We start from the raw sequence: 25,694 nt of genomic DNA on the forward strand, positions 1-25,694 counted from the left end.
TTACCAATGCTTAATTTTTTAAATTTAGTGTAGATTCCCAACCAGCCACTCAGGCGACAGCTTTTCTGTGATGTCACTTCAGTTTCCCCCCGACACACACAATTTGAAAAAGGTATAAAAGTAAAAATAAGTAAAAACCACTTACTTACCTTCTTACCTTCTGAGTGTCTTAGATGTTCTCAGGTTCTCTCCCTGACAGAGACTGCTCCTCCTCCTCCGAACGGCTCCCGAAACTAGGCCGCGATCTTTTAAAATCTCCGCTCCGACTCGCAGCTCCCGAGCTTTTTAAATCTCCCGCGCTGTTTTCAGAGTCCCGGCTCACTCAGCTCCCGCGCTGTTTTCAGAGTCCCGGCTCACTCAGCTCCCGCGCTGTTTTCACTGTCCCGGCTCACTCAGCTCCCGCGCTGTTTTCAGAGTCCCGGCTCACTCAGCTCCCGCGCTGTTTTCACTGTCCCGGCTCACTCAGCTCCCGCGCTGTTTTCACTGTCCCGGCTCACTCAGCTCCCGCGCTGTTTACAGAGTCCCGGCTCACTCAGCTCCCGCGCTGTTTTCAGAGTCCCGGCTCACTCAGTTCCCGCGCTGTTTTCAGAGTCCCGGCTCACTCAGTTCCCGCGCTGTTTTCAGAGTCCCGGCTCACTCAGCTCCCGCGCTGTTTTCAAAGTCCCGGCTCACTCAGCTCCCGCGCTGTTTTCAGAGTCCCGGCTCACTCAGCACCCGCGCTGTTTTCAGAGTCCCGGCTCACTCAGCTCCCGCGCTGTTTTCAGAGTCCCGGCTCACTCAGCTCCCGCGCTGTTTTCAGAGTGATGGGGGGTGGGGATTAGGGGGTAAGAGGGAAGAGGGGGTTAGGGAATAAAGAACCCAACCATACCGAACAGGAAGCAGCATACGTAGCACCATGCCACCCAACAGGTCTAGGTTGGATGATCCAACAATCAAAGAAGACAAGCCAGATAGCAAGACGGGGATGGGGACTGGGAAGAAAGGGGGAGCTGGGATTAGGAGGCCAAGTCAAAGCTAGGCACCTGGAGAGAAATATGAATTTTAACCAATGTATATAGTTTCTGTGTATGTTCACTTTGATCTTTGTTCTCTATAAAAAGAAAAATCCTAATAAAACATTTTTATAAAAAGGAATTGAGGGCCTCAATTGGCGGCGGGATGGTAAGGCCATCCATGAGCCTTCCTGCCACAGAATTGACACTGAATTAAGTGTCAATCAGACACTTAACAGCACAGTGGCAGACCTTCCCCGGGACCAACGAGCCCCGGGTGGAAATGATCTAGGTCCCCAACATTTGCCGGCCAGTTAGAGGTCAGCAGCTGTGTTACGAAGGAATGCATTCAAGGCCAAAGATTGCTGAGGAGCTCTCAACACGTGACTGGTGGAGGAAGGGGCATCGGCAGAGGGGGTGGGTCATGGGTGAGGGATGTTGGCAGCAGGGGCATGGCTTGGCTCTCAGCAGGCCACCCTTCTTGATGCTGGGCTCCTTGACCAGGCACTGAATGTTGGACGAGGAACTGACGCCCGTCCATGGGCAGGGATTGCTTTTCGTACTGCACGTGTGGTGAGCCCCCTGCAACTCATAGGGTAAATAGCAGCAGCTGTGTCCTTAAGTGGGCATTAATTGCCGTGGTGAGGGCCTCAATTGGCGGCGGGATGGTAAGGCCATCCATGAGCCTTCCTGCCACAGAATTAATCAGGGCCGGGGGGACCAGCCACCCCCGCCAGATTAAATTCCCTCCACACCCCCACACTCGCCAGGGTGGGTGGCACTAAATTCCGCCCATGGAACCAGCACGGCACAGAAGGAGGTCATTTGGTCCATCAAGTTAGGATCAGCACGGTGGCACAGTGCCTAGCACGCAGCCAGGGACCCGGGTTCGACTCTGGCCTTGGGTGACTCCCAGCGCGGAGTTTGCACGTCCTCCCCATGTCCGTGTGAGGCTTCCTCCGGGTGCTCCGGTTTCCTCCCACATTCCAGAGATGTGCGGGTGAGGTGGATTGGCCCCGCTCAATTGCCCCTTAAGCCTCCAGGCGACGTGCAGGTCGGGCGGCGTGACGGGGGAAGTGGGCCTGGGTACTCCTCCACACTGCCCTAAAAGTGGGTGCCCATTTGCATTCACCGAGGAGTGGTGAACCCAGGAGGGTGACAATGTGGGTTGGGGGGGGGGGGGAGAAGAGTCAGGAAGGGGGCCACTCTGAGGAGGGTGATTTGCTATTTGATGTGGGAGGTGGGGGGGGTTGGGAGAGAGGTTACCATGGAGATTAGAGAGAGGGGGGTGGGGGCGATTGTGACGCGTCCCCGGGGCAGCCCAATTGAAGATCAACACAATGTAACGGTTTGAAAAGGCAACAGGCGCCAATGGATACATTGTAGCCGCAGCCAACTCGCCCAACTCACTCTGGCTGGCCAAACTTCTCCAAAAGTTTTATTTGTGTTAAGAGGGAAGGGTTAAAAAAAAAGTAAATGCCCCCCCCCCCACCCCCCCAATTTTTATGGCTGCCGCTTAAATGAGAAGAGCCCCTGCCACTGAAGAGGGAGCTGGGTGACGGGAGGAGCGCTGGGGGCACCGGCTTTGCCCTGTGCCCAGGAAGTGCCCGCTCTGCCCTTCCTTCGACAATGTTGAATTGCGCAGCCGCCAGGTTTCTCTTTCTTTATTCCCTTCCTCATGTAGTGCTTCCGCCCGGCCACACGGCAGCAGGACGCTGCACGTTCGCCGCCGTCGAAGGCGCACACCTTTCCTCAGAGATTGTTTCTCCCGCCCGGACCCACCACCCACAAAAAAAATAATGTAAGCCGCGGTTAGAATTTTGTTGTAGCTGAGGTGCGACCCCTCCTCCCTCCTCCTCCTCTCCCCGGAACATGTCGCCGCTCCGACCAGCGTTCTCCTGAGGGGGACATCTCTGCCTCGTCTCCGATGCCGATTCTCTTCAGGTTGAGGTTTGGGGTAAAAAACAACCCGAGAAACTTTTCCTCTCCGGCCGCCCCGCAGGACGCGTGAGGAAGGGGAGGGCGGGGGTGGGGGAAAGATGTCTTCTCCTGGCCTGCCGCCGGGCGCTGGGCAGCCGTGTGCCCCCAGTCTGCCAGTCACTCCCCCAGGTGAGTCCCCCTCACACCGCGGGCACTAACATTTGTCTTTCTGTAACTTTCACCCTCATTTGTGCTGTGTGCTAATGTGAACATTATTATTATTATTAGCCTGTTTCCTCCCATCCCAGGTGGCTGTAACAGGCCCCAAACTTTAAGTTGCACTATCAGTGTCAGGAATAGAGTTTTCTATTATTATGACAAAGACGTTTCAATGACATGTCAAAACCATCAAAACCAAGACCTGACTTTTATTTGTGTTAACATCAGGTGAAATGAAGGCAGCTTTGAGACTATAGTTATGTGTTGTGGGGGCGACTTTGAGTCAGAAACACCCCCTATTGTCAAACTGCTTTGACGAAGAGTCATTGGACTCGAAACGCTAGCTCTTTTCTCTCCCTCCAGATGCTGCCAGACTTCCTGAGATTTTCCATCTTTTTCTCTTTCGTTTCAGATTCCAGCATCCACAGTAATTTGCTTTTACCCCCTATTGTTTTCTGTTGAATAAATCCAACATCCTTCAGCCATTTAAAACCATTGGGGTTGTACTTTTTGAGCTTATTGCCGGTGCTTTGATTACTTGGTAACCAAATAGATTGACTTATTTTGGACAATCTTCTCTGGAGGTGATGTTATAGTGCCACCTCTGGCGGAAGAGTAGAATTACAGCGTGACAGGTTTACATAGGTGTGTTTCATTGCAAGTGTGCACAGGAAGAAGCCTTGCAACACCAGGTTAAAGTCAACAGTTTCATTTGGAATCACTGGCTTTCGGAGCGCAGCTCCTTCATCAGGTGAGCGTGCACTCAGTGCATTCATTTGATGAAGGAGCTGAGCACCGAAAGCTAATGATTCCAAATAAACCTGTTGGACTTTAACCTGGTGTTGTAAGACTTTACTGTGCCCACCCCTGTCCAACGCCAGCATCTGCACATCATTGCAAGTGTGGACAGAGGATTTTTTAATCAGCAAAATCTACTGTTTTAAAAACCAGGACAGAATTAGGTCAGCGCCCGTCACCAATTATCCAATTCACCTGAAAACTAATGTTGGTCTTCACTTCCTATGGGAGATGAGCCACAGTAAATAATGTTCTACTTCTTGGAGACAAGCAACCCACACAGGTGTCATGTGTGCGTAAACTTGAATCGCCTAAACTACAGTTTCCAGAGCTCCCTCCCTAACAGCATTGTGGGTGTATTTACACCCTGTGGATCTCAGTGATTCAAGGCAACGGCTCTCGACACTTTCTGAAGAACAATTGGAAATGGGCCAGCCATTAACATTAAAAAAAACAATCGCCAGGCAGGAATGTTCCCTTCCAGTCGGGGAACACTTCAGCAGTCAAGGGCATTCAGCCTCTGATCTTCGGGTAAGCGTTCTCCAAGGCGGCCTTCAGGATGTGCAACAACGCAAAATCGCCAAGCAGAAACCTGTAGCCAAGTTCCGCACACATGAGTATGGCCTCAACCGGGACCTTGGATTCATGTCGCATTACATTCATGCCCCACCATCTGGTCTGGGTACTTCTTACCGTGCTCACCCCAGTCCAACGCCGGCATCTCCACATCATAAAAAAATAAGTGAGATGCACAATTTTGAACTCGGGTCTTCAATTCTCTTAAGTGTTAAGTTGCTTAAAACTACACTATTTATGGCATCAGTAACATACAAGTATCAAGTTGCCGCAGTAGCAGCTTTGTGAGTCATAACATTTGAGCCCCACTCCAGGAGTTTTGGCACCTAATCAAGGCTGACATTTAATTATGGTTACTGAAGGAGTGCTGTATTGTCTGTCTTTCAAATGAGATGTTAAACTGGGGCCCTGTCTGCCTGTTCTGGAGGTCAACACTTGTCTCTCAAAATGCCTCACCAAAAACAAATGAACCAGTTTATATGTCACATTGATGTGGTGGGCCTTGTTGTTTACATTTTGGCCTCTGGATTTGCTTAGAAAATAAGTGACTGTACTTCAAAAACAATAATTGACTTTGAGCACATTGGAGCATGAGCGAGGACATGAAAGGGAGGGGGGAGGGGAAGGAAATACTTCCATTTGTGAAAGTTCTTTATTAAGTATTTTGTATATCTAATGTATATTAAAACATATAATGTGGAACTAGAATAATAGCATTTTGTCACGATTTTCTACTTTGATCGATATGACCTTGTCGCAGCCACAGAGGTGAGGATGGCAATTGATTGTAGCTAGGTATAAGACCACCAACAGGATGGAGTAGGAGAAAGAGAAGAGGTAGTTATGCTAGTTGTAGATGTCATAATATTGCAGCGTATATTTAAATAGAGAAATTGTCCAAAAGGAATAAATTTTGGATTGAATTGAGGGATCTGTCAACCTAATAAACAATAGAAAGCAGATTGAGGATGATATTTGTAGGTGAGAAGTTTGTACGAACAACAGCAGTATGATTGCAGATTGTACACAATGGTTAACACTGCTGCTTCACAGCTGCCTCCCAGCGTCAGGGACCCGGATTCAATTCCAGCCTTGGGTGACTGTCTGTTTGGAGCTTACACGTTCTCCCTGTGTCTACATGGGTTTCCTCCGGGTGCTCCCGTTTCCTCCCACAGTCCAAAGATGTGCAGGTTAGGTGGATTGGCCATGCTAAATTGTCCGTTGGTGTCGAAGAGGCTAGGTGGCGTCACAGGGATAGGGTGGGGGAGTGGGCCTAGGCAGGGTGCTCTTCCAGAGGGTTGGTGCAGACTTGATGGGCTGAATGGACTCCTTCTGCAGTGTCGAGATTCTATGATTCTAATTACCTAATAGTAAATTTGGGAAGCAGAAAGGTATGGTGAGAAATGTTTTCTCAGTCGGTGTATTGCTATTCCAACCAGGGTGGAAGCAAATATCTGGAGGCAAAAGAATCTTGACCAGATTAAATGGAATGAAAAAATGGACAATACATGGACAATAAATTTCTGGTCTGCAGTTGTACTGAGCATCACCAATCCTGCAAGTGGAGCTTGCATCGTCTACAAACTGGAGAAACCATTTATTGTTCAATATGCAGCTAAATCTTTGTGCAACCTGGGAATATTTATGTGTGTTTGCAATAAATACTTTGAGTTTTCAAGTACTGGCATTTAAACAAATTAGTTAATGAGAAAGGTTAGGTGGGGTTACTGGGTTATGGGGATAGGGTGGAGGTGTGGGTTTAAGTAGGGTGCCCTTTCCAAGGGCCGGTGCAGACTCGATGGGCTGAATGGCCTCCTTCTGCACTGTAAATTCTATGATCCTTTATTATTGTCCACCACTGGTTGAGCTTGGGGAAGCCTGGTGGGGAGCCGCAATCTTGAATTGCTGCGATCCACCTGGTGCGAGTATACCCACAGTGATGTGGGATAGACAGCTCCAGGATTTTGACTTGGCAACAACGACGGCAATAATTCCAAGTCAGGAAGGCTGGGATTTTCCGGTCTCGCCCTGAACTGTTGTGAACTTTGCAGTGGGCTGAGCTACCATTTGTTCTTTGTGACAGTGGATGAATTGGCTTCTTTTGGTAACCTGCACTTGTGACTTAATCAGCTTTGTGTAGATACATAACATTATCAATCGCCAACATATCCACCAAATGTGGAATACTAACCCCGTAGAATACACTCACAGGTGGCTATGAAGGTTGCAGTGCTAAAGTTGGAAACCTGCATTTGTGCTTAAAGCTATGGATTGATATAACTTATTGGCTTCCTTCATAAAATACAAACTCTGTGATCAGTGCTACTGGGCAAGCTCGGATTGCGAGTGCCTTGTACCATCAGGAGGATGCCCCCTGGGCCCCTCTTATTCACAAATAAAACAAAGAAACGGGGTATTTCCAAATCATTGCCTCCACCCATTTTACAGGCTACACCATGTGCAAAGGGTCACCACGCAGCAGAACACCTAAGGAAAATGGTGAAACAGCTGTCAGTAATAGAACATAGAACATTACAGTGTAGTACAGGCCCTTCGGCCCTCGATGTTGCGCCGACCTATGAAACCACTCTAAAGCCCATCGACACTATTCCCTTATCGTCCATATGTCTATCCAATGACCATTTGAATGCCCTTAGTGTTGGCGAGTCCACTACTGTTGCAGGCAGGGCATTCCACGCCCTTACTACTCTGAGTAAAGAACCTACCTCTTACTTCTGTCCTATATCTATCACCCCTCAATTTAAAGCTATGGCCCCTCGTGCTAGACATCACCATCCGAGGAAAAAGGCTCTCACTGTCCACCCTATCCAATCCTCTGATCATCTTGTATGCCTCAATTAAGTCACCTCTTAACCTTCTACTCGCAACGAAAACAGCCTCAAGCCTCTCAGCCTTTCCTCATCAGATCTTCCCTCCATACCAGGCAACATTCTGGTAAATCACCTCTGCACCCTTTCCAATGCTTCCACATCCTTCCTATAATGCGGCGACCAGAATTGCACGCAATAATGTGGAGATAAGAATCAGAATGACTCCGAAAGTTTTAAGAACCCTTTTTAATAAATGGTGCTTGGGGCCCCTTGAATTCATTTCCACCCTGGTAATGATGCAATTTTGCTTTCTCCATGAGTGAGTTGCAGCTGGCATTTCTGAGATTTCAGTGACAGAAAATGGTACCGTTACCAGGTTCATGGACGCGTTTTCAGCATTGGGAGCAACTGATGGTTAAAATATTTGAAATGCAGGCTGTGATCGGACATTATGGGCCCCAGTGCCGTTTCCTGCTTTTACATTCTCCCATTGCAGCTGGAAATCCGGCTGTTCATAGAGGAAACCCCAGGCTACTGCCTTTGAGCTATTTCTGAGCAGCAACGGGTAAAGTAAACCGAATGCAGAGCTACATTGTCAACGCAGCACAGTGTAGTCTGAGACTGCCATGCCGAGGCTGTGAGGCTGTTCTTTTATTGTACTGTTGGATTCAGGTCGGCAAAACCCACAGGAAATATCGAAGTCCCGGAAGAGGTGCAGAGAAGGGACACAAAACCGATGCCTGGTGTTGGAAGATTGAGTTAAGAGGAAAGCTAATTTGTTAGTTCTGAAAGGAGGTGTTGAATAGAGACTCGTAGTGGTATTAAGATAACAAAAGAACAGCAAGTGCTATTTCAAGATGAATAGGAGACATATCAGCAAATAAAACCAATGGATGTCTGGAGACACCTTGTTATCATCTCCTTAGCGACCAATAACTTGAAAGAAAGGAATCCCTACAAGGCAAGATTTCACTTTTTAAGAACTCTACTGTAACAAACAAACTAAAATTAACATAGATCAAACATTAATTAATAGGCAAGCGAACATTAGTTTAAAGAAAAAGATAAGTTTTGCATATACTGACTAATTTGGGCCCAGAATTTGCCTTGTAAAACTCTTTTACTCTATGACATGCAGCTAGCTGGTAGATATGTAGTTTTGGCCAAATTAATCGGGAAGCAGCCATTTTACTTGGCCACAGCCTCCCCATATCTCTATGTTCTTGGGAGAGTTCTTTTTTCGCATGGTGTTTGTTTATCAAGGTGTTGTGTTATGTAATATTGTTGGAAGTATATAGCTTCCAGTGGGAATTTGTTTTTTTGTATAGGGAATGGTTTATGTGTAACGTTTTATCCCCGGATGAGTGAATAGTGTTTTATTTTTCTTTACCTTGGGGGGAGGGCTTTCCCGCTAGCAGTAAAGTTAGCTAGCTCACTGGAGTGAGGTGGGGGGGAGGAGGAGCTGCAACTTGTCCGACCAGTTTTGCTGGGTCTGTTTTATTGGGGGTTGGTTGGGAAAAGGGTATTGTTCACTTACATGTGATCAATATGTACATTAGGGAGGGTTGTTGTTTGGAGGAGGGGGGAAATGGTTATTTTACTGATGGCGATTACAGATTTTTTCTTTTGTTTAATTTGCTGAGGTGGATTTGGCAGCCACTTTGGGTGGGCCTTGGGCCTGTACTTTCTGGGCAGCTGCTTAATCGTCCCTTTCGGTGGAGATGGTGGACTCTGGGATTCGGTTGGTCACCTGGAATGTAAGTTAAGGGGGTTGGGGAGTTCAGTGAAAAAGTCGAGAGTATTTGCTCACTTAAAGAGTCTGAGGGCTGATGTGGTGTTTTTGTAGGAGACTCATTTGCGGTTAAAAGATCAGACCAGATTGCTGAAGGGTTGGGTGAGCCAGGTGTTTAATTCGGGGTTTGACAGTAGGGCACGGGATGCGGAGATTTTGATGAATGGACTGGTTCCCTTTTCAACTACCAAGACCGTGGCGAACACCAATGGCAGATACATGATGGTAAGTGGGTCCTTGGTGGGTAATATTGGTCAACGTCTGGGCTCCAAATTGAGGCAATACGGCGTTTCTGAGGAGGCTGTTGGCTTCCATTCTGGATCTGGACATCTGGATCATCAACTGGTTTTTGGAGGGGATTTAAACTGTGTGCTTGATCCTAAGTTGCATCAATCTAGGCCTAAGTCATTGGCTCCATCGGGGTAGCAAAGGCGCTGTTAGCTTTTGTGGAGCTGATGGGGGGGGGCAGATCTGTGGCTGTTTTTACACTTGGGAGATGAGGGCCGGGATTCTCCAAAATCCCGGCGAAGTGTTGACGCCGGTGTAAACACGCTGGCGTCAACGGGCCTCTTGGCCCAGCGATTCAGTGGCCCACAGGGGGCCAGCACGGTGCTGGTGTGCTCCACGCAGCTCCGGCGCCGACATGCGGCCCTGCAATGCCAGCGCGGGTCCGCGCATTCGCGTGGCTGCCATTTCCGTGCCAGCGCCGCGCAACATGGCGTGGCGACATAATGGGCCGGCGTGGAAGAAGGTAGCCCCCCCCAGATCGCGCGCACCCGCTGATCGATAGCCCCCGATCGCGGGCCTGGCCGTTGTGGAGCCCCCCCCCACAGTGATCTCACCTGCCCCCCCCCCCCCCCCACCAGGTCGGCCACCGTGGCCGCGGGTACGAGCTCCCGCTGGGTGGTACCATATGTGAACCACGCCGGTGGGTACTCGGCCGGTCGACCGCGGAGAATTGCCATGGGGGCCTCTTTCAATGGCCCCCGACAGTTGCCATGCCGACCACACGCGCGCGACTGCCGCCGATTCGCCGGTCACTGAAGAATCAATCCCGTTGTTGGAGTGGCATGGTGGGAATTTGTGGCGTTACCGCCGATTCTCCAACCCCCCCCCGTGGGCTCGGAGAATCCCTCCGACCCGCCGCGGTATCGGAGAATTCTGGCCGAGGAATTTTCTTTTTTTTCTCAGGTTCTCGAGATTTATTCCAGGGTAGACTTTCTTTCTGCCGGGTAGGTACCTTCTGTGGATAAGGGAGGCGGAGTCCTCGACTATATTTATTTTGGACCATGCCCCACATTTTGTGACTTGGCTCTGGAATTGGGCGCCCCTCAACACCCAGCGTGGGGGCTGGATGCAGCATTGTTCGAAGACAAGAGGGTCTGTGGGCAAATGTCTACTGCCATTGAGGAATATGCTAGGTTGTCCTTTCCGGAGGTGGATAGGGAGAGACGGGAGGAGTTGGAGGCCCTGTCAAGTCTGGAGGAGGTACTAAAAGGTACAGGATTGATGCAAACGGGTAAAGCACCCGGGCCCGATGGGGTCCGTCTCGGGTTCTAGAAGAGGTTGGTGGGCCAATTGACTCCACTGATGGTAGACACGTTCAATGATTCCTTGTCCCAGGGTTCGTTGCATGCTGCCCTCTCGCAGGCTTTTATCTCTCATACTGAAGAAGGAAAAGGACCCTACGGAGTGTGGGTCATATTGACCCATATAGTTATTAAATGCAGACGACAAGCTACTGGCCAAGGTGTTGGCGTTGCGACTGGGGCCCTGTCTCCTGGAGGTGATTGCGGAAGACCAGGCAGCTTTGTCAAAGATTGGCAATTGTCGGCCAATATTCAATGGTTGTTGAGTATTGTTCTTTCGGCGCAGAATTAGGCCACTCGGCCCATCGAGTGCTCCGCAATTCAATCATGGCTGATACGTTTCTCATCTCCATTCTCCTGCCTTTCCCCCATAACCCCCGATTCTTACCCATCTCTGTCTTTTTAAAAAATATATATTTTATTCAAATTTTTCGGCCAAACAAAACAATACAAAGGTTTTCCCTTTTTACAACAATAAAACAATATAAATAACAGTGACCGTTTTAACAAGTAAATAAATAATATATAAACTAAATGGCAACTGCCATAACAAAAATAATAACTCTCCAGATAATAAAATCAAACAATCCAATATACATAACCAAGTGCAAATATCTACACAAAAACCACCCCTGAGGCCCCCCCCCCCCCCCCCCCCCCCCCGCGGCCCCCCCCCCCCCACCCGGTTGCTGCTGTTACCTTCCCATTTCCTTTATCGTTCTGCGAGGTAGTCAATGAACGGTTGCCACCGCCTGGTGAACCCTTGAGCCGAACCCCTTAGTGCAAACTTTATCTGTTCTAGTTTTATAAACCCTGCCATGTCGTTTATCCAGGTCTCCATGCCCGGGGGTTTGGCTTCCTTCCACATAAGCAATATCCTTCGCCGGGCTACTAGGGACGCAAAGGCCAAAACATCAGCCACTCTCTCCTCCTGCACTCCCGGCTCTTCTGCAACCCCAAATACATCCAACCCCCAGCCTGGCTCGACCCGGACCCCCACCACCTTCGAAAGCACCTTTGCCACCCCCACCCAGAACCCCTGCAGTGCCGGGCATGACCAAAACATGTGGGTGTGGTTTGCTGGGCTCCTCGAGCACCTCCCACACCTATCCTCTACCCCGAAAAATGTACTGAGCCTTGCTCCGGTCATATGCGCCCTGTGCAAAACCTTGAATTGTATCAGGCTTAGCCTGGCGCACGAGGACGATGAGTTTACCCTACGTAGGGCATCAGCCCACAGCCCCTCCTCAATCTCTTCCCCCAGCTCTTCTTCCCATTTTCCCTTCAGCTCATCCACCATGATCTCCCCTCGTCCCTCATTTCCCTGTATATATCCGACACCCTACCATCCCCCACCCATGTCCCTGAGATCACTCTATCTTGAATCTCCTGCGTCGGGAGCTGCGGGAATTCCCTCACCCGTTGCCTCGCAAAAGCCCTCAGTTGCATGTACCGAAATGCATTCCCTTGGGGCAACCCATATTTTTCCATCAGCGCTCCCAGACTCGCAAACGTCCCGTCTAAGAACAGATTTCTCAGTTGCACAATCCCAGCTCTCTGCCATGCTCCAAATCCCCCATCTATTCTCCCCGGGACAAACCTATGATTATTTCTTATCGGGGACCGCACCGAGGCTCTCGTCCTTCCCCTATGCCGTCTCCACTGCCCCCAAATTTTCAGTGTTGCCACCACCACTGGACTTGTGACCCATCTCTGTCTTAAAGACACTCAGTGATTTGGCCTCCACAGCTTTCTGCGGCAAAGAGTTCTACAGATTCACCACCCTCTGGCTGAAGAAATTCCTCCTCATCTCTGTTTTAATGGATCGTCCCTTCAGTCTGAGGCTGTGCCCTTGGGTTGTTTTTCCTACTCGTGGAAACATCCTCTCCACGTCGACTCTATCCAGGCCCCTCCGTATCCTGCAAGTTTCAATAAGATCCCCCCTCATCCTTCTAAACTCCAATGAGTACAGACCCAGAATCCTCAACCGCTCCTCATATGAGAATCTTTTCATTGACAATCTCTTCATTCCTGGGATCACTCTTGTGAACCTTCTCTGGATCCTTTCCAAGGCCAGCACATCCTTCCTTAGATATGGGGCCCAAAACTGCTCATTACACTCCAAATGGGGTCTGACTAGAGATTTATACAGCCTCAGAAGTACATCACTGCTTTTGTATTCTAGTCCTCTCGTCATGAACGTAACATTGCATTTGCCTTCCTAACTGCCGACTGATCCTGCATGTTAACCTTAAGAGAATCTTAAACAGGGACTCCTAAGTGCTTCTGATTTCCTAAACCGTTTCCCTTTTAGAAAATAATCTATGCCTCCATTTTTCCTACCATAGTGCATAACCTCACACTTTTCCACAATTTTATTCCGTCTGCCACTTCTTTGCCCACTCTCCTAGCCTGTCCCTGTCCTTCTGCAGCTCCCCTGCTTCCTCATATACTACCTGTCCTTCTACGTGTCATTGAATCATCTGCAAACTTAGCAACAGTGACCTCAGTTCCTTCTTCCAGATCGTTAATGTATATTTGTGAAAAGTTGTGGTCCTAACACCAACCCCTGAGGCACACCACTAATCACCGGCTTCCATCCTGAAAATGACTCCTTTATCCCCACTCTCTGCCTTCTGCCAGTCAGCCAATCCTTTATCCATGCCAGTATCTTACCCTTAACACCATGGGCTCTGTCAAAGGCCTTTTGGAAATCTAAATAGATCACGTCCACTGGTTCTCCTTTGTCTAACTTCCTTGTTACCTCCTCAAAGAATTCTAAGATTTGTCAGACACTACCTCCCTTTGACAAAGCCATGCTGACTCAGTCCTATTTTATCACGCACTTCCAAGTACTCTATATCAGCCACGATTGATTGGTGGACCAGACTCATTGGGCAAGCTTCCTAATTCTGTTTCTATATCTTATGGTCTTACTCCACAATCTCATCTTTAATAATGGACTCTAAAATCTTACCCATGACTGAAGTCAGGCTATCTGCCCTACAATTTCCCATCTTTACCTCCTTCCCTTCTTAAACAGCGGTGTGACATTAGCCACTTTCCAGTCCTCTGGGACCCCTCCCTGCCTCCAGTGATTCCTGAAAGATCACCCCATTACCTCCACCATCTCCTCAGCTACCTCTTTTAGAACCCTGGGGTGTAGTCCATCTGGTCCAGGTGATTTATCCACCTTCAGACCTTTCAGTTTCCCCAGAACCTTCTCCTTCTAGATGGCCACTACACTCACCTCTGCCCCCTGATTCTTCTGAAGTTCTGGTATCCCATTGGTGTCTTCCTCCGTGAAGACTGATGCAAAGTAACTATGCCGAATGCAGGCAAGTGGGGTTAGCTTAGATGGGCTTTTTGGTTGGCATGGAGCAGTTTGGTCCGAAGGTCTGGATAGAGTGGACGTAAAGAGAATGTTTCCACTTGTAGGAAAAACTAGAACCAGAGGACACCATCTCAGACTAAATGGACGATCCTTTAAAACAGAGATGAGGAGGAATTTCTTCAGGCAGAGGGTGGTGAATCAGTGGAACTCTTTGCCGCAGAAGGCTGTGGAGGCCAAATCACTGAGTGTCTTTAACGCAGAGATAGATAGGTTCTTGATCAATAAGGGGATCAGGGGTTATGGGGAGAAGACAGGAGAATGGGGATGAGAACAATATCAGCCATGATTGAATGGCGGAATAGACTCGATGGGCCAAGTGGTTTAATTCTGCTCCTTGGTCTTATGGAAGGGCCTGTCTCCATGTCATAGATTCTATGATTCTATTCAGTTCCTCTGCCATTTCTTTGTTTCCTATTATTACTACTCCAGCCTAATTTTCAGTGGTCCAATGTCTCCTCTTGCCTCTCTCTCTTACCTTTTTATATATTGAAGAAGCTCTTCCTAGCTTCTTGTAAACTACTTGCTAGCTTACACTCCTATTTCACCTTCTCCCCACCTTATTGCTTTTAAGGCTTCCCGATCCTCTGGCTACCCACTAATCCTCGCCACATTGTATGCTTTTCTTTTGTTTTCATGCTGTCCTTGACTTCCCTTGTCAGCCATGGATGCCTCATCCTCTCCTCAGCATGTTTCCACCTTCTTGAGATGAATTTCTGTTGCGCCTCCCAAATAACCCCCAAAAACTCCTGCCACTGCTATTCCACTGTCTTCCCTGCTAGGCTCCTTTTCTTTTAAAAAAAAAAAAAAAATTTATTAAAGTTTTTAAACACAATTTTTCTCCCTTACAAACAATAACCCCCCCCCCCCCCCCCGTAACAAAAAAAAAGAAACGAGAAATTGCGCGGAGCAAGATATATACATGGCAAAATAGTATATTTACATAGCTTTGTACACTGGCTCTCTCCTGTACGTGCCAGTTTCCCCGACTCTTCATGTTATCTCTTGCTCATCCACCCCCCCAGGCAGCTCCCCCCCCCCCCCCCCCCCAGGTTGCTGCTGCTGCTGACCGACCCTCTAACGCTCCGCGAGATAGTCGAGGAACGGTTGCCACCGCCTGTAGAACCCCTGTGCAGACCCTCTCAAGGCGAACTTAATCCTCTCCAACTTTATGAACCCAGCCATATCGTTTATCCAGGCCTCCACGCTGGGGGGCTTCGCCTCCTTCCACATTAGCAAGATCCTTCGCCGGGCTACGAGGGACGCAAAGGCCAGAATACCGGCCTCTTTCGCCTCCTGCATTCCCGGTTCGTCCACTACTCCGAATATTGCTAGCCCCCAGCTTGGCTTGACCTGGACTTTCACCACCTGAGATATTGCTCCCGCCACTCCTCTCCAGAAACCCTCCAGTGCCGGGCATGACCAAAACATATGGACATGGTTCGCCGGGCTCCCTGAGCACCTTTCACATCTGTCCTCTACCCCAAAGAACCTGCTCAACCTCGCCCCCATCAGGTGAGCTCTGTGAACCACCTTAAATTGTATCAGGCTGAGCCTGGCACACGAGGAGGAGGAATTTACCCTACTTAGGGCATCCGCCCACAGACCTTCCTCGATCTCCTCCCCCAGCTCCTCCTCCCATTTACCCTTCAACTCTTCTACCAGCGCTTCCCCTTCTTCTTTCATCTCCTGGTGTATTTCCGACAACTTGCCCTCCCCGACCCATGCGCCCGAGATCACCCTGTCTTGAATTTCTTGTGCCGGGAGCAACGGGAATTCCCTCACCTGTCGCCTTACAAAAGCCCTCACCTGCATATATCTAAAGGCATTTCCTGGGGGTAACTCAAACTTCTCCTCCAGTGCCCCTAGGCTCGCAAACGTTCCGTCAATGAACAGGTCCCCCATTCTTCCAATCCCCGCCGATGCCAGCTCTGGAACCCCCCCCCGTCCATCTTCCCCGGGACAAACCGATGGTTACCCCTGATCGGGGACCACACCGATGCTCCCATTGCACCCCGGTGCCGTCTCCACTGGCCCCAGATCCTTAGCGTTGCAGCCGCCACTGGGCTCGTGGTATACTTTGTCGGCGAGAGCGGCAGTGGTGCTGTCACCAGTGCCCCCAGACTCGTTCCTTTACAGGACGCCATCTCCATCCTCTTCCATGTCGCCCCCTCTCCCTCCATAACCCACTTGCGGATCATCGACACATTTGCTGCCCAGTAGTAGCTCCCCAGGTTTGGCAGCACCAACCCTCCTCGGTCCCTACTGCGTTCCAAGAACCCTCTCCTTGCCCTCGGGGTCTTATTCGCCCACACAAATCCCATAATACTCCTGCCTACTCTCTTAAAAAGGCCTTAGTGATCACAATGGGAAGGCACTGAAACACAAAGAGAAACCTCGGAAGGACCACCATTTTGACCGACTGCACTCTACCCGCCAGCGCGAGCGGTAGCATGTCCCATCTTTTAAAATCCTCCTCCATTTGCTCCACCAACCTCGTCAGATTCAGTTTATGTAGGGCCCCCCAACTCCTGGCTATCTGGATCCCCAGATACCGAAAGCTCCCCTCCGCCCTCCTCAGCGGTAGGTCCCCTATCCCTCTTTCTTGGTCCCCCGCCTGTAATACAAAGAGCTCACTCTTCCCTACATTGAGCTTATAGCCCGAAAACTCCCCAAACTCCCTTAGAGTCTGCATGACCTCCACCATCCCCTCCATTGGATCCGCCACGTACAGCAACAGGTCATCCGCATATAGCGACACCCGATGCTCTTCTCCACCTCTGACCACCCCACTCCATTTATTAGACTCCCTGAATGAGATGGCCAATGGTTCGATCGCCAATGCGAACAACAGGGGGCACCCCTGCCTCGTCCCTCGGTACAGCCAAAAGTACTCCGACCTCCGCCGGTTCGTCACTACACTTGCCACCGGGGCTCTGTAAAGGAGCTTAACCCAACTGATAAACCCTCCCCTGAACCCAAATCTACGCAGCACCTCCCAGAGGTACTCCCACTCTACTCGGTCAAAGGCCTTCTCCGCGTCCATAGCTGCCACTATCTCCGCTTCTCTCTCCACCGATGGCATCATTATCACGTTTAAGAGCCGCCGCACATTTGTGTTTAGCTGCCTGCCCTTTACAAATCCTGTCTGGTCCTCGTGAATCACCCCCGGGACACAGTCCTCGATCCTCGTGGCCAGCACTTTTGCCAGCAACTTTGCATCCACATTAAGGAGCGAGATCGGCCTGTACGATCCACATTGCAGTGGGTCCTTGTCCCGCTTTCGGATCAAAGAAATTGTCGCTTCCGACATTGTCGGAGGTAGGGTCCCCTCCTCTCTTGCCTCATTAAAGGTCCTCACTAGTAGCGGGGCCAACAGGTCTACGTACTTCCTGTAGAACTCCACCGGGAACCCATCCGGTCCCGGGGCCTTCCCCGCCTGCATGCTCCCCAAACCCTTGCTCAGCTCCTCCAACCCAATTGGTGCCCCCAGACCAGCCACTTCTTGCTCCTCCGCCCTTGGGAATCTCAGCTGGCCGAGGAATCGTCTCATACCCTCTTCCTCCGTTGGGGGCTGGGATCTGTACAGCTCTTCATAGACGGCCTTAAATACCTCGTTTATTTTCATCGCACTCCGAACCGTGGCTCCCCTTCCATCTTTGACTCCCCCTATTTCCCTCGCTGCCATCCTTTTACGGAGCTGGTGTGCCAGCATCCAACTAGCCTTTTCCCCATACTCCTAGGTCGCCCCCTGCGCTTTCCTCCACGGTGTCTCCGCCTTCCCTGTGGTCAACAGGTCAAACTCCATCTAGAGCCGTCGTCTTTCCCCAAGTAATCTTTCCTCTGGGGCCTCTGCGTATCTCCTGTCCACTCTCAAAATCTCCCCCACTAACCTCTCCCTTTCCATGCCCTGCCTTCTCCCTGTGAGCCCTAATGGAGATTAGCCTCCCATACCACCCCTACCCGCACCTCCCCGTTGTCGTTGGCCTCCAAGTACCTTTCCGACTAGCCATCTCTTTTTCTGGGCCAGTCCCATGTCCACGCCTCCCTCACCCTCCAGTCCCCCAGACGGGGGACCCCCGTCACGACCACCTCTTCTATGTCCCATTCCCTTTCGGCCAGTGCAGCAGCAACCCTTTTCTCCCCCCCCCCCCCCTTCCCCCCCCCCCCCCCCCCAAGTAAACCCCTGTCTAGCTTTTTTGCTCCCACCATGTCACTCCCGTAAGTCAGCTGACACCTGCTGACCCCGGCTACCCCCGCTATCCCATTGACCTCCCCGTGTGGGAGTTCCCCCTCCCTCCTTTCTTCCCGCGTGCGGGAAAAACCAAAGCCCGCGCTTTCCAAAGCCCGCTCCGCCCCCTCTGGCGCAGCTCCTGTCGCAGCCTTGTCTCTCTCCCCCAGCCCATGTAACATTTCCTGCGCGTGATTGTGATTGACCCCCTATATACAACAACCATCACACATCAAACCTCAAATATCCCCCCCACCCTCACAAACCCTCAGTTAGAGTCCAACTTTTCGGTTTGTATAAATGTCCACGCCTCTTCAGGCGTTTCAAAGTAGTGGTGTTGGCCCTTGTATGTGACCCACAGTCGCGCTGGCTGCAGCATTCCGAATTTCACTTCTTTCCGGTGCAACACCGCTTTGGCCCAGTTGAAACCCGCTCTCCGCTTTGCAACCTCCGTGCTCCAGTCCGGGTATATTTGGATCTCTGCATTGTCCCACTTACTGCTCCGCTCCTTCTTGGCTCATTTCAGGACCCACTCTCTGTCCATGAACCGGTGGACCTCACCACCATCGCTCTTGGCGGCTCATTTGCCGGGGGCCTCCTCACCAGCACCCGGTGTGCCCCGTCCAACTCCAGCGGCCTCGAAGGGGCCTCCTTGCCCATCATCGCCCTGAGCATCGTGCTCGCGTATGCCCTGGCATCGGCCCCCTCCGCTCCTTCAGGGAGACCCAGGATCCGCAGATTCTTTCTGCTCGCCGAGCATTGTGGATAGCACAATTGCTTCACAGCTCCAGGGTCCCAGGTTCGATTCCGGCTTGGGTCACTGTCTGTGCGGAGTCTGCACATCCTCCCCGTGTCTGCGTGGGTTTCCGGGTGCTCCGGTTTCCTCCCACAGTCCAAAGATGTGCAGGTTAGGTGGATTGGCCATGATAAATTGCCCTTAGTGTCCAAAATTGCCCTTAGTGTTGGGTGGGGTTACTGGGTTATGGGGATAGGGTGGAGGTGTTGACCTTGGGTAGGGTGCTCTTTCCAAGAGCCGGTGCAGACTCGATGGGCCAAATGGCCTCCTTCTGCACTGTAAATTCTATGACCTGTTCTCCAAGTCTTCGAGTCTTCCCCTCCTGTGTAGCGCCTCGTTCTGCTCCACTCTCACCGCCAGGCCCGAGATCTCGTCCTCGTTCTGACCAACTCTTTTTTGTACCTCCTGGATCTGAACCTCGTGGGCCTTCTGGGTGATCCCTAGTCCTTCGATTGCCGAAAGCATAGGCGCCAGCATTTCCTTGCGCATCTCCTCGCGATGCTCCTCGAAGCAGTGCCTAATAAACTCCTGCAGCTCCACTCTGTCTCTGGCCGCCGCCATTTTGTCTTTTTTCCCCGTTTTTTTCCCGTTGCTTCAATGCCACTTTTGTGGCCGTTACGCTTCGAGTCCGTTTCATACAAGTTGGAGGGGGACCTCCCTCTTACCTTCCCCACGGGTTAGTTTCAAAAAAAAGTTCCGTTGGGGCTCTTCTAGCGAGCCCGAAAGTCCGTGGTAGCGGGAGCTGCCGAATCGTGCAGCTCAGCTCCGCATTGCCGCACCCAGAAGTCGCTAGGCTCCTTTTCTAATCAACTCTGGCCAGCTCCTTCCTCATGTCTTTGCAGTTACCTTTATTTAATTGTAAAACCGTTACATCTGATTCCAGCTTCTCCCTCTCAAACTGTAGGGTAAATCCTATCATATTGTAGTCACTCCCACAAAGGGTTCCTTCACCTTAAGTTCCCTAATCAAGACTGCCTCATTACACATCACCAAATCCAGAACCAGAGTTGGCTCTGTCACCAGCTGCTCCAAAACAAAACATCACTTCGACATTCCGCAAATTTCTTTTCTTGGGATCCACTAACAACCTGATTTTCCCAGTCCGCCTGCATATTGAAGTCCCCCATGATTATTGTAATATTGCCTTTCTTATATTCCTTTTCTATCTCCTGATTTATTTACTGCCTCTCCCAAACCAGAGGTGGCCTGTTTTGGGGTATTGGACTCGCTGGGGCTGCAGACGGGGTTGAAGGGCGGATGTCCTCGCCTTTGCCTCATTAATGGTCCGTAGGTGGGTTCTGCTGGGGCGGAGGTCCTCCATTCCCCTCAGTGTGGTTGGGTGATGTTATGGAGTTTCTATATCTAGAGAAGGTTAGATACACCGTATGGGGGTCGGTTGAGGGGTTCTACCTGAAATGGCAGCCATTCATCACCCTCTCTTTAAGGAGTTAGTCACCGTCAGTTGTAGGGGGGGTGCTTTAAGCGTATTGGGGTTCCGGAGAATTTATTTCTTTTGGCTGGGATTTATATGATAGGTTGGGTTTTGGCTGTATTGTGTAACAAAGGGAGCGCAGTGGTTAGCACAGTTGCATCACAGCTCCAGGGTCCCGGGTTCGATTCCCGGCTTGGGTCACTGCCGGTGCGGAGTCTGCACGTTCTCCCTGTGTCTGCGCGGGTTTCCTCCGGGTGCTCCGGTTTCCTCCCACAAGTCCTGAAAGGTGTGCTGTTCGGTGAATTGGACATTCTGAATTCTCCCTCAGTGTACCCGAACAGGCGCCGGAGTGTGGCGACTAGGGGATTTGCAGTGTTAATGTAAGCCTACTTGTAACAATAAAGATTATTATTAACAGCTGTCGTTTGAGTTGTTAGTTTGCTATCAATTTGTTACAAATGATAAATGTTTAATCAAAATATTTTGAAGAAAGATAATGGGCACTTGGGCAGTTGCTGACCCCAAATACCTGTGGAAATTCTGAAGATTAGATCTCTCACGTTGTGAACAATTAGGACAAAGTGCAGAGTGATTCCGTGATCCTTCAAACATCCGCATCTTCCCAACGTGTCGCATGGATCAATGCCACGTGTAGATAATGGGCTACTGAATCAACAGTGAAACTGGCAAGACATAGTGCTATAAAGTTCTGGAAAACTTGGTATTTCTGGATGCATCTGTGGAGAGAGAGAAACAGTTAATATTTTGAGTCCAATATCGCTCTTCTTTGGGAGTGGCCATGGTGTTAGCGCCGCAATCCGTCTTTGAACAGAGAAGAAGGCGAGCCTCGAGGAAATCTTAATAATGCTCTGGCTGTCTTTCCTTTAGAAGCTTTGAGATTCTTCCAACATAGCATTGTGTCTCTTCTTGGCTCTGCAATGAACTTGCAACATCAGGAACAGTGAGTACCTCTCCAAAGGACTGTGAACGCCTTAACAAATACCGGGCTCACAGGTGGACCCGCAGACAGCTGTTGCTGCGATATTAGGGGTTGGTTTAGCACAGTGGGCTAAACAGCTGGCTTGTAATGCAGAACAAGGCCAGCAGCTCAGGTTCAATTCCTGTACCAGCCTCCCTGAACAGGCACCGGAATGTGGCGACTAGGGGCTTTTCATAGTAACTTCATTGAAGTCTACTTGTGCCAAAAACGATAATAATAATAATTATTATTTCTATTCAACTGCACAGCAGGAGATTTCGTGGAGTTAAAGGCAGTGATTCATTGCATGAGTGACAGCACAGTTTCCTTTATTTTTTAGAAAATATTTTATTGAAGCATTTGTAATTTTCACAATTTAACAAATTAGCATTCTAAACAATCTAGCGGCCCGACGCACACAACCACATCACAATAACATATCCAACTACCCTCCCGCCCTAGCTCCTAACTACCTGTATATATTAGATTTCCTGTCCTTATTTTACACTGCCATGTCTCCCATTTTCTTCCCACTCTTTTTCCCTCTCCCTCAAGGCAAATTTAATCATTTCTAGCCTGCGAAACCCTGCCATGTCGCTGACCCACGCTCCTGACTTTGGGGACTCTGAGTCCCTCTATCCCAGCAAAATCCGTCTCTGGGCCACCAGGGAGGAGAAGGCCAGAACATCGGCTTCTCTCTCTCTCTCTCTCTCTCTCTCTGGCACACTACAAGGATGAATTGACTCTCTTCAGGCTTTTTCCCATAGTCCGGCTTTCAGCTCCCCTCCCAACTCTTCCTCCCACTTCCTCTGTGCCTCCCCGATTGGGACCCCTTCCCACTCCATCAATTCCTTGTATATCTCCGAGACCCTCCCCTCCCCAACCCCTGTTTTTGACATCACCTTACCCTGTAGCCCCCTCAGGGGGAGGCGAGGAAAGCTTGGAACCAGCCTCCGGACAAAGTCCCGTTCCTGCAAGTACCGAAACCTGTTCCCACCCGGCAACTCAAAGTCCTCCTCTGAAGCCTCCAGGCTTGGAAAGCCCTCCTCAATGAAGAGATCCCCAAATCTCTCAATCCCTGCCCGCTACCACCTCCTAAAGCCACTGTCCAGCCCTCCTCTCGGAACAAACCGGTGATTATCGCAGATCGGTGACCACACTGACACCCCCTCCAATCTTATGTGCTGTCTCCATTGACCCCACACCCTCAGGGCTGCCACGAACACTGGGCTTGTGGAGTACCGAGTCGGCGAGAACGGTAGGGGCGCCGTTGGCAAAGCCGCCAAACTTGTACCCTTACACAAAGCTGCCTCTACTCGCTCCCCCGACCCCCCCCCCGATTTCCCCCCCCCCCCCGACCCGACCCCCCCCCCCCCCGACCAGACCCCCCCCCCGACCAGACCCCCCCCCCCGACCAGACCCCCCCCCGACCAGACCCCCCCCCAACCCGACCCCCCGACCCGACCCCCCGACCCGACCCCCCGACCCGACCCCCCCCCCGACCCGACCCCCCCCCCCGACCCGACCCCCCCCCCCCGACCCGACCCCCCCCCCCCGACCCGACCCCCCCCCCCCCGACCCGACCCCCCCCCCCCGACCCGACCCCCCCCCCCCCCGACCCGACCCCCCCCCCCCCCGACCCGACCCCCCCCCCCCGACCCGACCCCCCCCGACCCGACCCCCCCCCCCCCCGACCCGACCCCCCCCCCCCGACCCGACCCCCCCCCCCCCGACCCGACCCCCCCCCCCCCGACCCGACCCCCCCCCCCGACCCGACCCCCCCCCCGACCCGACCCCCCCCCCCGACACGACCCCCCCCCGACCCGACACGACCCCCCCCCGACCCGACCCGACCCCCCCCCCCCCGACCCGACCCCCCCCCCCCGACCCGACCCCCCCCCCCCCGACCCGACCCCCCCCCCCCCGACCCGACCCCCCCCCCCCGACCCGACCCGACCCCCCCCCCCGACCCGACCCCCCCCCCCCGACCCGACCCCCCCCCCCCGACCCGACCCCCCCCCCCCGACCCGACCCCCCCCCCCGACCCGACCCCCCCCCCCCGACCCGACCCACCCCCCCCGACCCGACCCCCCCCCCCCGACCCGACCCCCCCCCCCCGACCCGACCCACCCCGACCCACCCCCCCCCGACCCGACCCACCCCCCCCCCCGACCCGACCCCCCCCCCCGACCCGACCCCCCCCCCCCCCGACCCAACCCACCCCCCCCCCCGACCCGACCCACCCCCCCCACCCCCCCCTGACCCGACCCGACCCCCCCCCCGACCCGACCCCCCCCCCGACCCGACCCCGACCCGACCCCCCCCCCCCCCCGACCCCGACCCGACCCCCCCCCGGACCCGACCCACCCCCCCCCCCCCCGACCCGACCCGACCCACCGCCCCCGACCCGACCCACCCCCCCCCGACCCGACCCGACCCACCCCCCCCGACCCGACCCGACCCACCCCCCCCCCGACCCGACCCCCGACCCCCCCCCCGACCCCGACCCCCCCCCCGACCCCGACCCCCCCCCGACCCCGACCCCCCCCCGACCCCGACCCCGACCCCCCCCCGACCCCGACCCCCCCCCCCCGACCCCGACCCCCCCCCCCGACCCCGACCCCCCCCCCCGACCCCGACCCCCCCCCCCGACCCCGACCCCCCCCCGACCCCGACCCCCCCCGACCCCGACCCCCCCCCCCGACCCCGACCCCGACCCCCCCCCCGACCCCGACCCCCCCCCCGACCCGACCCGACCCCCCGACCCGACCCGACCCCCCCCCCCCCGACCCGACCCCCCCCGACCCGACCCCCCCCGACCCGACCCGACCCCCCCCCGACCCCCCCCCGACCCCCCCCCGACCCCCCCCGACCCCCCCGACCCGACCCCCCCGACCCGACCCCCCGACCCTCTCCCCCCCGACCCCCGACCCCCCCCCCGACCCCGACCCCCCCCCCCCCCCCCCCCCCCCCACTACCCACTTCCTAACCATCGATATGTTGGCCGCCCAGTAATAGTTCATAAAATTCGGAAGGGCTAAGCCCCTCTACCCCCGCCTCTGTTCCTAAAGGACCTTCTTCATCCTCGGGGTCTCACCAACCCATACAAAACCCAAGATCGCCGCCTTCATCTTCCTGAAAAAAACCTTGGGATAAAAATTGGAAGACATTGAAAAGCGAACAGCAACCTCGGGAGGACTGTCATCTTCACCGTCTGCACCCTCCCTGCCAATGACAGTGGGAGCATGTCCCACCTGTGGAAGTCTCTTTTCATATGCTCGACCGCCCTGCCCAGATTTAACTTATGGAGCTGACCCTTGTCCCTAGCCACCTGGATCCCCAGGTACTTAAAACCCCTACCCACCACTTTGAACGGTAACTCCCTCCGTCTCCTCTCCTGCCCCCGTGTCTGGATCGCGAACACCTCGCTCTTACCCATGTTTAACTTGTAGCCTGAGAACCGACCAAATTCCTTCCAGTATCTCCATAATTCCAGCCACCCCCCCCTTCCCAAGCGGGTCTGTTATGTACAGGAGCAAATCGTCTGCGTAGAGCGAGACCCTATGTTCCACCCTCCCCTCTCACTATCCCCCGCCAAACATTTGATGACCTAAGGGCCATTGCCAAGGGCTCTACGGCCGGGGCAAACAGTAGTGGGGAGAGCGGACATGCCCATCTTGTCCCCCTACACAAACTAAAGAATTCTGACTGTACCCGGTTGGTCCTTGCATTCGCCACCGGTGCCTGGTATAGCAACCGGACCCAGTCCACAAATCCCTGCCCGAACCCAAACCTTCCTAAGGTATCCCACAAATATTTCCACTCCACCCGATCAAAGGCCTTTTCTGCATCCATGGCTACTACCACCTCAACCTCGCGTCCCTCCGCTGGCATCATTATAACATTCAGGAGCTGTCTAATGTTGGACGTCAAATGCCATCCCTCCACAACTCCAGCTCCAGTCTGGTCCTCCCCTATTACCTCTGGGACACAGTCCTCTATAAGTGTGGCCAGAATCCTTGTTTTGTGAGGGCCATGAAGAATCCAGCACGAGTTTTAAGGATACAAAGTAATAACATTTATTTACAATAACATATATATTTGTTTCCAAACTGGCCAGCTGCATTTATACATGGAGTTTACTAATG

At 52.7% G+C, this 25,694-nt stretch overlaps 1 protein-coding gene across 5 annotated transcripts in view; it reads left to right on the forward strand.

Annotated features, from left to right (window-relative positions):
* The window catches only part of LOC140387852 (uncharacterized), a 180,924-nt gene that overhangs the window by 18,804 nt on the left and 136,426 nt on the right, over positions 1-25,694 (forward strand). For 2 of the 5 annotated variants that reach the window (XM_072471094.1, XM_072471095.1), the window contains exon 1: positions 2,550-3,101. The exons of 1 other annotated variant lie outside the window; for it this stretch is intronic. In XM_072471094.1, coding sequence (XP_072327195.1) covers positions 3,032-3,101 — 70 coding nt within the window. In that variant the 5' untranslated portion in view covers positions 2,550-3,031. Of the gene's footprint in view, positions 1-2,542; positions 3,102-25,694 lie in introns of those variants that run through there. 2 more of the 5 variants (XM_072471098.1, XM_072471097.1) reach the window with 2 other exon arrangements.

This window comes from Scyliorhinus torazame, chromosome 13 (assembly GCF_047496885.1).
Source record: "Scyliorhinus torazame isolate Kashiwa2021f chromosome 13, sScyTor2.1, whole genome shotgun sequence".
Lineage (NCBI taxonomy): Eukaryota > Metazoa > Chordata > Chondrichthyes > Carcharhiniformes > Scyliorhinidae > Scyliorhinus > Scyliorhinus torazame.